Source organism: Ochotona princeps, chromosome 15 (genome assembly GCF_030435755.1).
Source record: "Ochotona princeps isolate mOchPri1 chromosome 15, mOchPri1.hap1, whole genome shotgun sequence".
Taxonomy (NCBI): domain Eukaryota; kingdom Metazoa; phylum Chordata; class Mammalia; order Lagomorpha; family Ochotonidae; genus Ochotona; species Ochotona princeps.
Genome location: NC_080846.1, coordinates 26,935,182 through 26,954,875, shown reverse-complemented (window position 1 = coordinate 26,954,875; position 19,694 = coordinate 26,935,182). Strand labels below are relative to the sequence as shown.

The window sequence follows — 19,694 nt, the reverse complement described above, 5'->3', positions numbered from 1 at the left end:
AAAGTTATGCTCTCACCCATAAAGAAGAAAAGAAATGCCACGTGGCTTTCTGTCTGTTCTAGGTAGGTCCAGTGCTGGCAATGGGTTTTCTTTCTGAGCTTTGAGCACCAAGGAATTAATCACGAGTTAAATCAGACTAACTGTAGTAGTTTAAGAATTCCATCTACTTATCCTTTCCAAATATGTGTGAGAAGCGTTATTGCACTGGAGGTAGAACCATCGAGTGCTGATGCGTAAAACCCAGTCTGAACAGGTGTGCGAATGCCTTGCTTACCCTTCCATGGGGACTTGGAAGAATCCTGTTAAAGGAAGGCAAAGGAAGAGGAAGCAGCTCTGTGTGGCCAGCGCAACAAAATTCTACCAGCCACAGCGCGCACTGAGCACGCCTGGCCATTGCAAACCCTTGTTTTCCTCATATCTCCCGCCTTCTTTGAAGGGGTTTCCAGATTTAAATCAATTCATTTTGTAAGCATGTGAACCTCCTCTCCTCCAAATTATTAATTACATTGGTGAGTTTGTAGAGAATGCAATGAAAACTGGAGATCCATTTCTGAAGAGCATTTCAATCTGTTCTCTTGCTTGGGGTCCATCTAGATGTTGTGACTTAGCTGAACAAATTATTCAAGCAGCATTTAGACTTACATCTCACTCTCATGCATCGTTAGGCTTTTGGCTTTTTCACACTTAGTTGTGTCGGTTTGTTTTTTAAATCAAGTTTCCACGCAGCTCTCCTTTGCTACCGCCCTGATGTGCTCAACCTCACATTTGAGAACTTTTTTTTTCCTCACGAATTACTTAGAGACAAGGGACAAATGCTACTGAAGAAAGATGACAGCTCTCAGTCATTGGGTATGCTGGTGATGACGCAGAATTGGAAGGCAGGTCGTAGGCTATGCTGGCGCTGGTGAAGGTGACCAGGGCTTGGGTTGAGTCACACGACTGTTTCTCCACATCGTCAGAGTTAATAGACATCAGGCTGGGGTGTTTCGGTCTTGTCCACCAGGGGGAGTGCTTTCCCAGGCGCCCCAGATCCTCCTTAAAATGCGGATTGAAGAGGATGTAGAGAAGGGGGTTCAGGCAGGCAGGAAGTGGGACGATCACCAGAAGGATAAACTTAATGATTTCAGGACTGATAAATGTGAGGTTTAGTAAAGAAGAGAAGGACAAGAAAGCCACAGGGCAGTAGAGGATACAGTTGGCAAAAAGCAGCAAGGCAACGTGCTTCACCATGGAGCAGTCCCAAGTATTCTCAAGATCTCCCTTCTCCAAACTGCAGTAGAGCTTGGTGTAGGCGATGGTCATCACCAGGAAGCAAAGGGAGTTGAGCAACACCAAAGCCACCACGAAGCCCGTGGTGCTGGGCTCCCCAAAGGGCAGGGGCAGGCAGAGTGGAGAGGCACTGTACTCACTGCCACCCAGCAGGGGAACCGAGGCCACGGCCAGGGCCAGCAGGGTGCAGAGCCAAATGATGGCTTTCAGGTTGGAAAAGGGAGTTTTCATTTCAAAGTTCGCAGGACACTTGACAGAGCACCCGCGCTCCAGCGCTGCCACGGTGAGCAGAAACACAGAGGATTCGGAGGCAAAGATGGACAAAAATCCAAGGACTTGGCACCCGAGCCCTTTCTCCCACCAGGCTCCGTGCTGGGCAAAGCTGCCAAAAGTGAACGCATCCACTCCAGCCAGCACAGCGCTGGAGAGCCCCGTAAGCATGTTCACCGTGGCGATAACCCCAATCAAGAGTTTTACGGAGGAAGTGTACAGAAGGGATCTAAACACTGTTGAGGCCACCAACGCATTACAAGACAGTGCCAGGACTGCTATGGTCCACACTCCGATTCTGACCAGCCAGCTTCCAAAGAGGTGCTCACAAGGCTTGAAGGGACCTGCAAGTCCAAGGACAAACAAAATTCTGTCAAAATAGGGCAAACAGCTTTAACCAAGTCACCCTTTTGTGGTTGCAATTGGGACACCAAGAGACAAAGGCCAATGAAGGCCTCGGAAACCGAAGTGTGCACGCTGTGCTTGCTGCACCCGCAGCCGGCTCGCCTCTGCAGCCCTCACTGGGGGCTCCCTGTTTCCGGGGAACTGATGGAGAAAGGGAAACGAGAAATCTCAAGCACTTGATTAAGGACTTCAAAGTACAACAACGTTGGGACCAGGTAAAATGCCAGGTCTCCTGGGCTTTTGTGACACTCTTCATGACACCTCAGTTCACTTCTGTGGGCGGTGGTGACTATCAGGAAGACATCTGATAATGTTAGACAAAGAAGGATGGGAAGCAGGAGTGTGCATATCACAGGGCATCAGGAACATTGTTGAAAATCAAGCATTCCCAACCCTCTTTTGTTTTGGTGAATCCTGTTCCCAGGGCCAGAGCAAATTCCGTGACTGCAATACTGGGGTCTTCCTTCCTTGCCTTCTTCTCTCTTCGTTTCCGTCCCCTTCCTCTCCCCTCCTTTTCTTTTGCTTCTCTTCCTTTCATATTCCCTCCCTTCCTGTCTTTCCCCTTAGCTGTATAAACTATTGCAAGTGCTTATTTATAATGAAGACTTAAATCATTTTCAAAAATCAGGTTTTGTTTTTGTTTTTTACAAAGCAAACCTATAACATACTATCTCAGCTCTAAGTTGTTAATATCATTTTAAAAATTACAAATGCTGGGCTCAGCGCGGCAGCCTAGTAGCTAAAAAGTCCTCGCCTTGAACGTACTGGCATTCCATATTGGCACTGGTTCATACCCCGGCTGCTCCACTTCCCATCCAGCTCCCTGCTTGTGGCCTGGGAAAGCAGTCGAGGACGGCCCAAAGCCTTGGGATCCTGCACCCATGTGGGAGACCTGGAAGAAGCTTCTGACTCCGGATTGAATCAGTTTTGGTCATTGTGGCCACTTGGGGAGAGAACTGAAGGATGAAGGATCTTCCTCTCTGTCTCTCCTTTGCTCTGTAGACCTGACTTTCCAATAAAAAAAATTAAATCTTAAACAAAAAAAGAAAATTACAAATGCCTCTCACTACATGCTTGTTTCTTCAATTTCCAATAACCTAAAGTCGTGGGAAGGGTTTTTTTGGGGGGAATTAAGAACAATTCCAGGGAATGAAGGTGTGTGTTTTCCAAGTCTCCACTGGGGAGAGACACTGGCAGGTGGTCACAGGACTCAGGTCATGCTTTCCAAGTGCAGTCCTAACATTCCTGATCCTCTCAGAGGATGCCGAGCCAGTCTGGGTGCCGATCTCACCTGGGGAGGGTGAACACTGCACGGAGTGAAGGGCTTTCAGATCTTCCTCAAAGTCAAGCAGGAAGTCTTCAAGGTCACGCTCATCTGCAGGAATGAGAAGTCCTGGCGTGATTACTTCCGTCTTCCTCTCTCTAAGGACAAAATCCCAGTGGGGAGAGCCCTGGGTTGCCCAAAGCACATGAATGGTCACAAGAACCGAAAGCAAGACAGCTCTCTCTCCCCTCTGGTCTCTTTCATGCAAATCTAGGATGAAGTTACCTTTGTCATATAAGTCTGCTATAACATAAATATAAAAATTGCTAGTCAGATTACAGTGGCATTTTATCTCAGTACAACTGGGAGTAAGGTAAATGATTCCACATTCCTGTTTCTAACATCTAATGCTCCCATTCTTTGCTCTACCCTGGAACTTACAGTGGCCCTAATTTTCACTTTCCTAAATTAGAGAAAAACTACGGGCCTCCATTCAGGGCAGCAAGTATTTTAGCCAATTTTTCTAACACTGCAGTTATAGTGCAGCTATTCTGGGCTGTGTGCTCTGGGCACGGGGGGAGATCAGGACAGTAAGTTCCAGTCTGCCTTGGGGAATTCTGTCTAGCAGAACACAGTTTGAGTAACTACTTGGTGCTTGGTTGACTGTGCATGAAATGGGAGTTTGATGATCTCATATACTAATTGGTTTTGTGTAGGACTTGGGCATCAGTATTCATTCAAAGTTTCTCTGTGATTCTATTATGTATACATGGTTGAGAGTCACTACCCTCAAACTCCATCAAGGACGTTGGCCTGCTTGTTCACTGTCTCCTCAGGGGCTCGTAGAATGCCTGACACACAGCCCACTCGGTGGGTGGGGAGAATATGAATCAACTTATTAGAGTGGATGCAGCAGAGAGAGCAAAAACTAATGAAAGAATAGGGGTCAGACACATGCTGTGGCCTAAAACCAATCAAGGACAAAATCATAGTTCCTTAAGCTGATAGAGAAGCAGGAATAACTGTTAAGGTAATCTGGAGTTAGGCTGAATCACACTTGCTTTGGAATCAACAAATCATTAGCGCCCAAGGAGGAGCAGTCAGTGTGCTCAGACTCTGTGCAAACTCGCAGGCTTGGCAGGCGAGCAGGGGTACTGCCCGGAGTGCCGCCTCACGAGCCCAGGTGTGGCCACAGGTGCATGGCTCTCCGTTTAAGTAACGTCTTAACTTCAAAAACGGCCAAGCGCTTTACAGACATGATCTCATCTCACCTTCCTGACAGATCCTCCTGTGGGGGGCAGGGTAGAGAATGATCTAGATTTAGTTGGAGAAGGAGCTGGATTCCTGGTTCTATTGAAAATATGGAGGACTCTAAAGTGCCCATAGCACAACCCCCTTTCACACAAACACTCACACACATTAGGTCATAATATAAGTGGTTGAAAAAGGTTTTCCTAGGGATGGGAGTCAAAGTTCAAAGAAACAATGACATCAATAATCCCCCCTAAAGAGAATCATATATGCTACAGTGTCTAATTATAAATAAGATGATTAAGAATGAACTCATAAACAGATATCATTTTAGACTGAATCTTGTGGAAGCTCTGTCTTTTTCTTGGATAAGTAGGATTCATTTTCATCTTGCTGGGTGCTTACACAGGCAAACACCTGAGTGCAGAAATTGATTGGATGGATTTTTGAGGCCATTCTAATCATGATTTCATTACTACATTGCACCAGGTCTTACCTTGAACCTGAAACATCCCTGTATCTTTTTTATGCAGGTCATCCACACTGCCATTGTCACCTTTATTCCACTGGTTAGAAATTTTATAGACGTTTTCACACATTCCAAAAGCGCAGCACTGATATGCATACGGCATTTCTATAACCCTTCAAAGAGGCAAGCACACAGAGACACGCTCTTGAAGAAATGGCTTACGAAATATCATGTTGATCTTCTTTTATGCTGTGACTGTAATTTGGTATTTCAGCTTAAATAATCCAAAATGTAAGTTATGTACATAAAGTTTCTCCTAACAGTGTTATTTATACCAAGAGTTGTTAAAAATGATCTAACAAATGCTGATAATTTGAAGTCAAGTGATACAGCGCTTCCTATCACTGAAATCACGAAAATTTGCATAACAGAAGGTTAAGACTGGTAGAAAAACTGAAGCAACATTTAAAAGAGTTTATGACATGCTCAGTGATTAAACTATGAAACAAATTTGTATGCAGACTGATGCTAAGAATTAAAGTACACTGACAACAAATTCTAGAAATAAATAAATTTTCAATTTTGGCTTAAAGGCTAGTCTTTAGATTTTTAAAAATCTCCCTTATTTTCTGGACTATCCTTTGTGATTATGCCAAGTTTTTAAGCATATAAAAGTACTGTGCTTTAAAACATACAAATATAAGAAACCCTTTCAGGATGCTAACAAGCACAGCAGGTTTTGAAGAACAGTATTTGCTCAAAGATGAACAACATTTTATCAGAGCAGACCTAAGAGCCAAATGAACTACAAATTGTAAACAGGAGTACAACAATGTTATAATATGTTACAATGATACTTTTTGTATGCCTTCACTTATATCCCACATATCAATGGTTTTCCAAGTCTTCCCATGAACTCTGGGATTCTGGGAGTCATCCTTGAGAGGGAAAGGAATTGCAATCAGGAAGAGAGCCTGCCTTGGCAGGATGTGTCCTCCCAGGGCTGCAGGGCTGGGCCACTTGAGGCCATGAAATGCAACTCAAAATGGTCCCATGACCTCATAAATTTGGAAAATCAGTATAACAGGTCTATTACTTCACATGACCACAAATGTACCTTATTAGTTTTAATGACAAACTCACTTGAGTTCTGGAAAGTTTTCAGATGATATCAAGTTCTGTAAGTCATTATTTCCTGTTAATTTTAAGTGAGTTAAACCATGTAACCCAGTTACAGGAAAAGATGACAAGAGGTTGGACGATAGATCCCTGCAAAACATCAAACAACAATTAGTTTTTATTTTGTGTTAGCATAAAAATCTTGAAGTTGAAAAAAAAAACAACCTAAAGATGATTAAACTGTTCAATAAAAACTTCTAAGCAAAGTCCTTGCTCTTAATAGTAAAAGTCACCATTTTGGTTTTAGCTCCTGATAACTTTTTTATTTACAATCAGAATTACGGGCGGGGGGGTAGTTTTAAATGCATCCAGATTGTTGTAGATTTAGCTTCAAATTGCCAAGCAGGTATATTTAAAATCAAGAGGAAGCTGCTACATTTCATCTGAAAAGCGATGCTGAGTGGATTGAGACGTTAAAAAGTGCAGCAAGTTTATTCCCTTCCATTTCCTCTTAAATTTTCTCTGACCATTTCCTTCTTTCTCTGTTAGGAGGAATTTTTCTCTCTCTCTCTCTCTAAGAGAGAGGAAGAGGAGAGAAAAAAAAAAGGGGGGGGAGAGGTAGAGGGAACAGGAAGATTTTTCTACTAGTCAGGATGGCTAGTACAAGGAGAGCCCTTTAGCACTGACTTCGTTTTATCCCATGCCACATGATTATTCATCAACAATGGAAATTTCATCTGCATAATCATAACCAGCTGTCACCCAAATCCTCAGTGGTCCACATGGCCTTAGGGGTGGACCACTCGGCCGTGGTGCAGGGGGACCCTCCCTGGAGAACCTGAAAGCAGGTGATCTGCAAGCAAAACCAGTGTTTTCAGGTTCTAGATGCTCCCCAATGTAAGAGACATGCCATAAGCAAGCAAGGAAATACTCACAGCTTTATCAGAGATGGCAAAGTAGAAAATGCTTTGGGATGAATAATGGTAATTTTGTTCCAAGCTAAATTCCTAAAGAACACAGACGGCAAATGAGAGGATCATATTTAACAACAATAACAACAACAACAAAAGAAAGAAAACAAAAAAGGACATATCAAGTTTTATCATATGCATTGTCTTCTACCGAAATGTAATTTCCATTCAGATGAAGAATAATTAGCTAACCAAATTTTATTCACCTTTGGATAGAGATATCCGTAACATAAAAGGTTACTGAGCGAGCATTAAACCAACCTTGGTTTCCCGATTACGGGAAAATCACTCAGGTGGATCTTTTAGATTTTACTGTGTTCTTGCTCACAGGTTGACTTGAACATGGTTGGGACATTTTGTTAGGGCATTGCTGAAATGAATGCGTGAAAGAAGTGAGAAGTCACAGAAACTTCTAAGACTTCTTCTGACAAGCGAGTGCATTTTAAACCATCAAGTGGTTTTTTTTTCTTTTTCTGGAGATACAATGAAACTTGACAACAGAGTTGTACACCTCAGTCAGAGATGTCAGACCTTCACAGAAACACAGTGATGCTTCTAAGAAAATTCCCAGGAAAGGATATTGACAAATAAACTTTAAGTAGGAAATGAACAAATAAGCAAACAAACCCCACGGGGGCTAACAAGCTAGAAATCAAATCCTTTGGCAGCAAAAATATGGGGAAATACAATTCACTTGCTAATCTACATAATGAAATGTAGATGGCTGAACAGCAATCAAACCTGTTTCAAAAATGTCTATAGATAATTTATAACAACTTTTACATTGAAAATAATTTGAGAGGCACACGCACGCCCAACACACACACACACACACACACACACATACACACACACACACACAAAGCAGGAGAGAGACAGTGAGCTCCCCAAACCCACTAGCTTAACCCATGCATGTTTGCAAAGGTTGGAGCTGGGCAACTGCTAAAACCAAAAGTTAGAAACTCAATCCAGGTCTCCCACAAAGCCAGCTCCTTGCACTGTCACTGTAGCCCCAAGGGCCTGACTTGACAAGGGCAGCTGGGACCTAGAGTTGAGACAGTTTCAAACTTAGGTATTCTGACTGGAGACACTGGTATTTGAACTGGCATTTTAATCCTCAGGCCAACCACCACCTCAAGAATCACATTTTTAAAAAGGTACTATAAATATCAAAGGTACTAAATAAAGCCAAGAAGTCTTCCCATTTCACTTTTCTGTTGATTCCAGAACAGAGCTGCAGCTAACAAGGGGAGAAGTGGGGAAGATGGGGAAACCTACAAAGCTTGCTGAGTGTTGGGGGATTGAGGGAGTAAACTGCCTTCCACGGAGCTGGTCAGGGAACGCACATCCGCTGAGCTGAGCTGGTTCTGCTCACACTACCTGTCAGTCACCTCGGTCATGGTCATGCCAGCCGTCTAAGCTGCCTTGGTAGTTCCCTAAGAATACGGTTATCCTGGAAGAGCTTCCTGCTCAGAATATCTGCAAGCTAAGCACACAGGCTGCCATGCGCCTTATGGAGATGTGACTGGGTTTTCAGCAAATCAAGTTCTCCAAGTTTAAGGGGTTATGATTCCTTTTTCACTCCCAAACTTGAGGGCTGGAATCCTCCCAGCTGCCCTGAAGGAGAACTTTGTTCCCTCTGGCTAGACTCTGGGGTTTCCTCATGCTCTTGGCTGAATCCCCAGTGGGGGTGCCAAAAGGAGAGAGAGAGAGAGAAAGAGAGAGAACGAGTGACAGAGGGAACACACATATAATATATGCATATGCAATATATGTAACATGCATACAACATACACACAACATACACACAGGTATATAACAGACACGTATATGCACACACATACTATATTATATATTATGCACATGTGTATATTATGTGTATTATATATTATGTGTATATACATATATATGTATATATGCATATTTCAAGTAAAAAAGCTATAGAAGCACATTTAAAAATAAGAAAGGACAACACGGCTGAATTTAAAACAAGATGTTTCTCAAGGTAAGTTTTTGGGAGAAAGTGTTTTTTGAATATAAAGCTAAAGGGGCCAGAATTGTGGCATGGTAAGTTGAACTGCCACTTGCGATACCGCCATCCCATAAGGGCACCAGTTCAACTCTTGGCTGTTCCTCTGCCACCCCAGCTCCCTGCTAATGTGCCTGTGGAAGCAGTGGAGCACAGTCCAGGCCTTGGTCCCCTGCATCCATGTGGAAGACTGGCATGCAGCTCCTTCCTTCTGGCTTTTGCCTGGCTCCCCCAGCTGTTGTAGCCCTTCATGGCTACCGGAAGATGGATGACTCTCTCTCTAAACTGCCTTTCAAGCAAATAAATACTATTTGAAAAAATGAAATTTAAAATGTTCTGAGCAGGGCCCGGCATGATAGCGTAATGGTTAAGGTCCTCGCCTTGTACGCGCCGGGATCCCATATGGATGCCGGTTCTAATCCCGGCAGCCCCACTTCCCATCTAGCTCCCTTCTTGTGGCCTGGGAAAGCAGTTGAGGACGGCCCAAAGCCTTGGGACCCTGCACCTGCGTGGGAGACCCGGAAAGATGTTCCTGGCTCCTGGCTTTGGATTGGCACAGCACCAGCTGTTGCGCTCACTTGGGGAGTGAATCATCGGATGGAAGATCTTCCTCTCATCCTTTCATCCTCTCTCTACATCTGCCTTTCCAATAAAGTAAAATAAATATTTAAAAAAATGTTCTAAGCAATAATACTATTATACCATGAGTACAGTATCTTAAGTACTATGAATAACTTTAAAAGCCATCAAGGGAAAAGAGTTTTTAACAAACATACTCGAGTCTAAACATTACATATCATACCCATTCATCAACACGACACTGAAATTCAATTTCAGACTAGGAAACTTTTAATTGTTATTTCATAAAAGAATCTGTAAATAACTTTTCCTTTTTTTAAAAAAAAAATGTATGGTTAACAAATGATGTTTTCAACCATAAAGAGGGGTTAAATATCGACGAATCTTAGGCGCCCGAGCAATGCAAACATTTCCTAGAACAGCTGTGTTCAACCTCAGAGTACTTTTATCAATGCAGATTCCCATGTCCCACCCCTGAGCTGCTACTTCCTGGGGCACGGAATGTGCACTGTCACCGCCATCCCAAGGCGACTCTTACAGCACCTTGAGACACACAGTAGAAAGCTCTGCTTCATGAAGCAAGAAAAGAAACAAGAGGGTCACCCCTTCTGCATGCAGGATGATGGCTGCCAGTGCCCGGCTGTGAGCAGAAGCTGTGAGCAGTAGCACGGCCCTGTGTGGGGAGCAGCCGACCCCACAGGGATGAGGGGCTTCAAGATGGCGGCTGGCCGAGTGCCAGGAGGCGGGACTTGTCCCGCCAGTGGGAAGGCAGGAGGTCACAAGGATAGGTTAATTCTCCCTGGCTGCGATTGCTGGCCTATCAGATAGCGCCCCGTGGACCACGGGCAGAAGTGATCGGTGGAAGAACTATATTTAAGCAGCTCACTTTCGGCAATAAAGGCCTTTTTGGTTCGCCCTCTCGTTTTGGTTTTGTCTCTCTCCTTTTTGGTTCGTGACATTCTGGTGGCCCGTACGGGGAAAATAAAGAAACGGGAAGAATTGGGAAGAAGGGTGGTGGAAAATAGGAGGAAGGGTGGCGAAGAAGCGGGTAGGAAAGCTTAGACAGACGGGGACAGGAGCAGTGGAGAAAAGGTTTTAAAACGCAGCCGCTTTTGCCAGTTTTTCCCGGACCTCCAAGAATATTCCTCGTCATTTAGTGTTGCTGCAGGGTGGCGACAGCCCTGCCCTCTTGATCAGTTTCCTGTCCACTGGTAGAGATCAAAACGGCAAATTTATTATTTTTGAATTTCTTCCAGGAAATAATTAGCAGCAAAGTATATGCCTTTTCATAGTAAACACGTGCACAAACGACCAACAATACAGTGACATGACACTATTAGGAGAAGGGCCCAGGGAGAGGGTGCTCTGCTGGGCAGGATGTTGGGAGGTGGTACTCACAGGGACCGCAGGCTTAGCAGCTGCTGGAAAGCATCAGATCTGATTTCATAGATTGCATTATGCCGTAGGTCCCTGAAATGACAGCATTGCACAGACCGATTTCAACCACACGGGTTTCAAAGATACAAGCAAGCAACAGGATAGAGGGGTCACAGGGAATGTCACTATCAAGTGACTGCTTTCTGTTTGTTTTTAAAAAGAGAATCTTACAATCAAGATAGTAAGTGTAAGAAAACTTTACACTTAGATATTACCTCTCTTTCAAAGTAGCTAGTTCTCTTGGCTCAATATAAAATCCTATTTTAAATTTACCATCATCGTTTGAATCACCAGGGGATCCTGCTCGTGGGGCTGCCATCTGAACCCCTTTTGAACAGGAATTTGGTTCGTTCTTTCTCCCTTAATCTCACCACAGGCATCCCAAGAAAAACTAAGTGTGAAAGCGTAGATATAAAAAACTGGTCCAAAAACTGAAGTGTGACTATAAGGCAACAGGCTGATGTTCTGTAGGGAGGTAGTTTTAAGGTAATAATTCCAAAAATAGTTCATGCATAAGAGCATCAACAGCAGCGTCGAATAAGACAAATATGTAACCTCCTCTAAAGGTGACTACTGGGAAACACATCGGCAAACCGAAGACCCCCAGATTCAAAGGCAACACCACCCTTTGAAGTACAAGTTTGAATGTTCACTGAAAAGTATTTGTGTGCTTTTTATTTGAAAGCAGAGGCTGAGGTAGATGAATGATAAATACAGAGATAGATAGATGATAGATAGATAGATAGATAGATAGACAGATAGATAGAGATACACACAGAACGATGATAGAGATCTTCCACCTGCTGGTTCCCTCGCCCAAATGCTCGCAACAGCCTGGGCTGTCCCGGGATGGAACCAGAAGCCAGGCACTTAATCCAGACCTTCATGTGGGTAGTAGGAAATCCAATACTTAAGGCATCCCTGCTGTTCCGTCCCACCCTCCACCCCTAAAGAATGTGCAGCCGCAGGAAGCTGGAATGGGAAGCAGGCACAGCACTCCAACCTGGGACTGTTGTCCTATGGAGCACCTAGGCCAAATGCCTACCCTGTGGTTGTTCTTGTAAAAGAAGAAATTCCAAAGATCAAACAAATCCAGTTCACTATTATACAAGGAATGCTTTACTGATACTATTGTACAATGTGTGATAAAATATTATCTATGTTTCCTGACTTCCTAGCCATGATACATAGTCACATGTTGTATGTATAAGAAGGGGAGCTTTAAATGACTGGCCAGTGGAGCTCAGGGTAGACACGCCAAAGGCCTTAAGCAATGTGAGTTTGGGCTCTTGTGTTTTGCTAGGTCACTCACACATACATTTTCTGGAGCTTCTGGCAGACTGAAAAACTGGGTAGGTCCTCTAACAGGTTGTACGACAGATCTCTGAAAAACAGAAGGTTAAGAAAAAAAGCAAAAAATCTGTTATGGATTAGTTAGGAAACATCCCTTCAAGATGTTCTATCTCCCAAAGGAAGATGCTGAACATTTATTTCCACAACCTGACATGGAGCAGGTTGCCACACGGCTTATTGAATTAACTAGTAGATCCAACTGTTTACTAAAATGTAACTGCTACACTTCTTTAATTTATTTAAATAATTTACTTAAAGAATTTATTTATATTCGGGTAGTGATGATGTACAATATTCTAGCTATTATCTTTCTGAAATGAATACAAATTAAATTAAGTAATTGTGTCTTTGCATCTGTATAGTTAAGAAAAAAATCATTGTTGATTTCTTTCTAATCAATTTAAAAAAACTCCTCACAGTTCAAAACATAGCCATAACTTTAAAATCCATCACTACCAGAGCTGCATAGGCTGGGGGGGGGAGGGGGAATCTAAGAAAGTTTTTAACCCAAACTCAACAAATTACAGAATAACAAAGACATCTGGACGTATTTATAGTATAATACAGCTAATCCAAAACAAGCCATGGCAATTTGCAGAAAGATCTTTTTTTAAGAAAGTTGGTAGATAAAGTAACATGGATGTATTTCAAAAATCTTATCTCCTGTTTTAATAGCTGGTGTTTATTAGCTGATCAACTAATACATTTTCATGCCTGATTCTAATTCCTAAAACCAGATCACCACTATGCACCTGAAAGATGCATAGTTTTCCACAAGGCTTTTGAGTTATTCTTATAATTGATCACTTTATCCTACATTTATTGTGTAAATGGGTTTTATGTAGGAATAGGGTTCATTTACTACATATAAAAATAGTTTTAATGAAGCTGTTTACAAATGCAATTTATAGTTTATATTAGAGGTCTGAAAACACTCCACTCAACCCACCCCAAGGAAAACACTACAAACTATACCTGGCATTTATTTTCAGTGCATATTCTTTCCTACATACTTTTAGTAGAGGAGATACAAAACACACATAAAGACATAATGCTGCCTTCTATTTACCTTTTACTTACTGATGGTTCATGGCAAACACTGGTTAATCACTTCTTATGTAAAGGCACAACACACATCATTTTTACTTGAGTTGTCTCATTGAATCCTTGTGGCTAACTTATGAGACTGTGATTATAAAATGAAATGAAATGTGATATGAAATAACTGGCCTACGGTCATTAGCTAGAAAGAGGGGATAGTCACACCTACTCTGATGGACCAAGTAGATCCCATGTAGCGGAAGACACTTTTGGCCAAAATCACTCATGCACAATGAAATTTCCTCCTGTAAAGTCAGTCAGTGGAATTGTCCACCAAAGGAGGGGAACTCACAGACTACTATTTCTGGGAAACATACAGGGTCCTAGGGGCTATTCTCAACTTCAACTAATTCTATTTGGTTGATACTCTGGCCAAAGCATTGGTGTCTTTTCCAATTCTTTTCTTAAATGAAAGCATGACCAATCTTGAAGAGTTATTGAAAAGAAGAAATGAATATTACACATCAAAATGCTTTTAAAATGACAAGTCAATGTCATTAATGTGTTTATGTTCTTTTTAGCTTTTCAAATATGAACTTAAGGAAAGAATACTGGTGTGAAGGAAATGAGGGTTAACCTCGGCTGTGGGTTTACCATGTCTCAGGTGTTGCTGTAAGTGTCTGTCACATGATCATTTCATTTTCATGATGATCCTCTGAAGGTGGGGACACTGAGCCCCAGAAGGGCTAACTAACTGATAAAGTTCATTACTGACACGTGGGGAGCTATGTCCGAGTCAGAAAAATAGGCTTCGGAGTTTTGGCTCTTAACTAGCTTGCCAGTCGGCCTCCATTTGCCCAGTGTCTGAGTTAACAGTCATCGTGACACAGTGGAGACAGAACAACCTAAAAACTGGTTTGTCATCTACTAGCTACAATACGTGAAATTCTAGTCATGTTATGGAACCAATTTCCTCAAGAAATTGAGTACGGTAGGCAGAATTCTAAGATAACCCCTCACATTTCTACCATCTGGTATACACCCAGTTTCTTTTAGTTACTAAAAAACTGATTCTATTTGAAATGGAATTCTGCTACTTTCTTGCCATTTTAAGAAGTGTACTTAACTTCCCTAATTCTGCTTTCTCATCTGCATCTAAACCTCACGGGGGTGCTGAGGGATGAAGAACAAAGAAACTGTACTCCTCCCTCTGCCTCCAGACACGAGGGGCTGCCTGCCAGACGGCTAGGCGGTCTACTGCACCTGCATGTCGTTGAGAGCAGGGATCTGAAGTGTCCCGGCAGTGGGCGGATGGGGAATGGCAAGAACATCATGGCGAAGAATAGTCACATTTTTCTGCTGATCACTGGTAGCACTGCTTGCAGTTTGCTTATGTTTTTGTTGTAAAGATTTATTTATTTGAGGGCCCGGTGGCATGGCCTAGCAGCTGAAGTCCTCACCTTGAACACCCCAGATCCCATATGGTCACCGGTTCTAATCCTGGCAGCTCCACTTCCCATCCAGCTCCCTGCTTGTGGCCTGGGAAAGCAGTTGAGGACGGCCCAAAGCTTTGGGACCCTGCACCCGCATGGGAGATCCGGAAGAGGTTCCTGGTTCCCGGCTTCGGATCGGCACAGCACTGGTCATTGTGCTCACTTGGGGAGTGAATCATCGGACGGAAGATCTTCCTCTCTGTCTCTCCTCCTCTCTGTATATCTGACTTTGTAATAAAAATAAATAAATCTTAAAAAAAAGATTTATTTGAGAGGCCAAGTTACAGAGAGGGAGGAAGGGCAAGAAAAAGAAGGGGGAGAGTGAGAGAGAGAGAGATAGAGGGCTTCCATCAGCTGGTTCACTCCTCCAAATGATCGCAATGGCTGGGGCTGAGCTAGGAGCCAGGAGCTTCTCCTGGATCTCCTCCACCGCTTACCCAGACACGTTAGAGTGGCACTGGATGAGACGTGGAGCAGCCAGAGCTCAAACTGGAGCCGATATGTGATGCTGGCGTTGAAGACAGCAGTTTAACACTCTGCACCACAGTGACTAGCTTGAAGTTTTGCTTCTAACAGCAAACATTCATGTTCTTCTGTTTAACATTTGTAGCACTGGTTGTGAGTTCTGCTTCTATGTAAAGCCTGTGGTGGAATGAAGGGCCTTCAACTGTGACAGGTACCTACTATGTGAGTATAGCCAGGGCAAGAGGCTACGGAACATTTCACTAAGTCTCTACCATATTTGAGAGGATAAAACGGAGCTGAATGGGAATTGAGAGAGAAGGCTGAAATGGAAAGCCAAAACAAGGTTCTTCAAATTCCTACCAACTACTTTTTATAATGCATTGAAAAGATGGTGTGGGAGGGGTGGCGGCAGGAGTAACAAGTCAACAGAATCTTATGCAAACCGTTTAAACCATTAGGTAAACACTAGAACATGACACCTGCAACTACACCGGATATAGGTCTTGTCACCTTTATCTGGGTTTGTGTGAGTTTGATAGCTTAATTTTTCATTTTGGCATCCGTGTCGGGTTCTGATTTTGTTTTGCTCTGACAAGTCTTGAGAGGGGAAATGAAGTTAGTTGTTTTGGTTTGTCCATATCCACTTTCTGAAAGGAAGCATGTGCCACCTGGAGCTCTAATGGGAGACCTTGTGGGACTGGAAACAAAGGGGACGCTGCTATGGTTACGGGGTCATCCCAAGGAGCCTGGACCAAAGACAGAAAAAGGAGGCTGACCTCCTGGAGACCCGAGAGGAAGGAACTTTCTCCCCCTTTTAAAGTATTATTGAAGTAATGACTGCTATTTCACCCACAGATGGAAGTTGCCTGTTTACACAACATTATTGCCTTACTGATACGCACAGCACTTGGAGATTAGGTAACTGGTCACAGACGGTTTGAGGAAGAGAGGAGATCTGGGCTCCGGTTAAAGTCCTGTGAAAACACAAACCAGACAGAAGTGTTTCATTCAGGCATCACACAGTGACAGCTTTTGATTCACTGGTTTTTAGAGTGCTCAGCCTCCAGGGGCACTGGATGGCCCCTGCAAGTCAACTTACAGGCTCTCCAGGTTCGCGGTTCCGGTTAAATCAGGAAATTCAGTTATGTGTGAGGCTCCATTCAAGGTCCTAGAAGGCAGAATACGTGATATTATTGGGAGAGGATTCTGGAAAGCAGCAGTATTTGGTGCCATTTTCAAAGGGCTTCAGTCTACAGTATTCCTTTGCTTTTTGCGACAACCTTGTGGGCAAGAGTGACCCCAGGAGAAACGGAAACTTACAGTGTTCTTAGTTCAGGTAACTGTTGAAAAGCAGACCTTCCAACAAATTGAATGGGATTGTCATAGAAATGTCTGAAAAAAGAAATCCAAACACCAGTGCCTTAGTACAAAACACAAGTGATTTAAACAAACACATTAAAGGTACTTCGATGGTTTTCATTATGCAGTATTACATAACATTCCTGATTATTTGGTTTTAGGCAAACCTGAAGTGTTTCTGGTTTGTTTTCTCTTGTTTGGGAAGAACAGAAGCAGAGATAGGTTGATAGACACATAGCTCCCATCTGTCAGCTTGCTCACTAAATGGATACAACAACCAGGGCTGGGCTGGCACTAAAGCTGGGAGCCAGGAACTCAATCTGGTGCTCACTTGTGATTGGCAGGAGCCTGATCATGTCATCCATCACTGTTGTCTCCCAGGGTCAGAGCTGGGAATTGAATCCAGGTACTCCAATGTAGGAGGATATTTTTGGGTATTTTTGTTGTTGTTAGTTTTATCTATTTATCTGAAAGGCAGAGTTACAGAAAGAAAGAGGGAAAGGAAAAGAGAGGGGAGATATCTTTAATTACCAGTTCAGAGACCAGAAGCCAAGACCTATGTCTGGGTCTTCCTCATGGGCCATTTGGGCCATTTTCTGCTGCTTTCCCAGGAGTACTAGCAGGAAGGTGGATTTGAAGTGAAGCTGCTGATTTGAATTTATGTTCATTTGTGATGTTAGTGTTGTAGATGGTGGCTTAACCCTATGCCAAGAAGCTGGCCCCAGGATGTAGGTATCTTAAGCGGTGAACTAACTGCTACACAAAATGTCCACTCTCTGCAAATTGTTTTGACTTATATTATGATAATTTTGGCAAGAGATTTCACTCCAAATCCTCTACTGGCCTAGATGAGCTGGCTATTCTGTCTTCTGTGTGCATCTGGGCATGCTATCCTCTGCACAGCCATCAGCAACTGAGCAGGCCTAGCCCTGACATATGCACCTTAAATTTGTATCATATATATTGTGATTTTTCCTGCGACTGGGGTTTGAGTCCAGTGATCTAGTTGGGGAGTCCACCACCTTGCTTGTGGTGATCTCACACTTGACTCTTGCGTGTGCTAGCCAATGCAGGGACATGTTCGGTTGATCACCTGCTCCAGCCAACTCTCATAGTGGTAGAAGCAGCTACCTGATCAGTTTTGCCTCAGCTCCATCTCACGCAAATTGATGCGTGCTGCAGCGTTGTCCAGCTCAGTCCTCCCCCAGCTCCAACACTTGTGGGTGAGTACCACTGTCTAGCCCAGCCAGGCATGCCCCCCACCCTCAGCCTTTGTGTGCACCAGAGGGCAGGGAGTGATGTGATTTAGCTCATGCTAGGTCTCTCACATGGGCAGGTGCCTTGGCCTGACTCAGACATCCAGTTCTCCCCCTCTAAACCACTCTACCTCTCTCCCTCACCTAACTGTGAGTGCTGTGGCCCGTCTGTAGAAGAGCTCAGAAGTCACGCCTACCCTATCAAACATGTCCTCAGCTCTCCCACTCCAAAATGTCCCCAGGCCCCCTTCCCTGAACAATCTGAAACCCTCCCTTCCTGGGGACTGTGGTGGTGTATTCTGGCCCAATGTCCTCTGCCTTCCCCATACATGCCTTTAAAAAAAACTCTCTCTCGATATGTATAGAATGTTTATCTATATATTTTTATATCTATATCTACCTATTTATCTATGTATTACAGAATAGGCATCTATGCTGGCATATTAGTATAGTTAACAGTTATGGCAGTAGCCAGGCCTAGAATGCCCAGCAGTTATTGGCTACTTTTCTCCCAGCAGTGTAACATCTGCCTAGATTACTACACAAAATTTCTGTCTGTAAGGCAGATATGAGTGACTGTGATGGAGAAAAGCAGGTGAATGGAGTATAATTGTGCCTAACTTTCTTTGCACCCAACATCTCTTGAATATTTTAATGGCAAAAAAAAGTAATTCAAGGAGCTAGAAGCTGTATCATTAATTAAGGAAAGACAAAGTTTATACATCTCTATCGAAGTTTCTTTCTGCTGGTCAAATCTTACTATAAAACCCACAAAAGACTTTTAAAATTATAGGAAATAAGCCAACAGGGTTTTTTTTTTTTTTTTTTCCAGCATTAGAATGTCCTCCACTAACTACCGCTCTCACAGGAAGATACTGTTTATCCTAAGAACACTGTGGGGCAGTGAGCACTTGGTTGGGTCTCTGCTTGGGTGCTGGATTCCAGTCTGGGCTCCTCTGCTTCTGCTCCAGCTTCCTGCCACTGCTCATTCTGGGAGGCTTCAGAGGACAGCTCAAGCACTGCAGTCCCTTGCAGCCATGAGGGAGACCTCGATTGGCTCTTCCTGGCCCCTGCCTGGCCCCTGCTGGCCCCTGCCTGGCCCCTGCCTGTCCCATGCTGGCTACTGTTGGCATGAGGAGAATGAACACACAGAAGTTCTCACTCATGCTGCCTTTGAAATACAATGAAAAGAAATACGTTAAACTTTTTGTTTCACAGAGGCTTTTTGTCAGTCAATAAATAAAGCAGGGTTCAATAAAATTCTACAAATATACATATTTTTTAGATTTATTGATTGATTTGAAAGGGAAGTTACAGAAAGGGAGACAGAAAGGGAGAGATCTTCCATCTGCTGGTTCATTCTCCAACAGCCGCAATGTCTGGGGCTGTATCGGGCAGAATCCAAGAACCTGGAACTCCATTAGCCAAGTCCGCCATAGGACTACTGTGGCACAAGTCACTGGGCTATCTCCTGCTGCCCTCCAAAGGTACATCAGCAGAGAGTTAATCACAAGTGTAGTAAGAATTCGAATTGTCTTCTACACGGACTCTGGCATTCTAGGTAGAGGCTTAACCTGATGAGCCACAACAAAAACCCCTTCACTTCAACAAATATTTATTGGTGTTTATTACATTCTAAATATGAGATTAGGTGCTGTGAGAAT

General features: G+C 43.4%; 1 protein-coding gene across 1 annotated transcript in view; it reads right to left on the bottom strand.

Annotated features, from left to right (window-relative positions):
* Window positions 1–358: 358 nt before the first annotated feature.
* LGR5 (leucine rich repeat containing G protein-coupled receptor 5) overlaps window positions 359–19,694 on the bottom strand; it is a 124,050-nt gene continuing 104,714 nt past the window's right edge. Inside the window, exons 9-18 of the mRNA XM_004583032.2 lie at window positions 16,736–16,807; window positions 16,515–16,583; window positions 16,318–16,389; window positions 12,382–12,447; window positions 11,025–11,096; window positions 6,983–7,054; window positions 6,072–6,197; window positions 4,956–5,101; window positions 3,236–3,319; window positions 359–1,883 (exon numbers count right to left, since the gene is read on the bottom strand). Of these exons, the coding sequence (XP_004583089.2) occupies window positions 796–1,883; window positions 3,236–3,319; window positions 4,956–5,101; window positions 6,072–6,197; window positions 6,983–7,054; window positions 11,025–11,096; window positions 12,382–12,447; window positions 16,318–16,389; window positions 16,515–16,583; window positions 16,736–16,807 (1,867 nt within the window). The 3' untranslated portion in view covers window positions 359–795. The remainder of the gene's footprint in view (window positions 1,884–3,235; window positions 3,320–4,955; window positions 5,102–6,071; window positions 6,198–6,982; window positions 7,055–11,024; window positions 11,097–12,381; window positions 12,448–16,317; window positions 16,390–16,514; window positions 16,584–16,735; window positions 16,808–19,694) is intronic.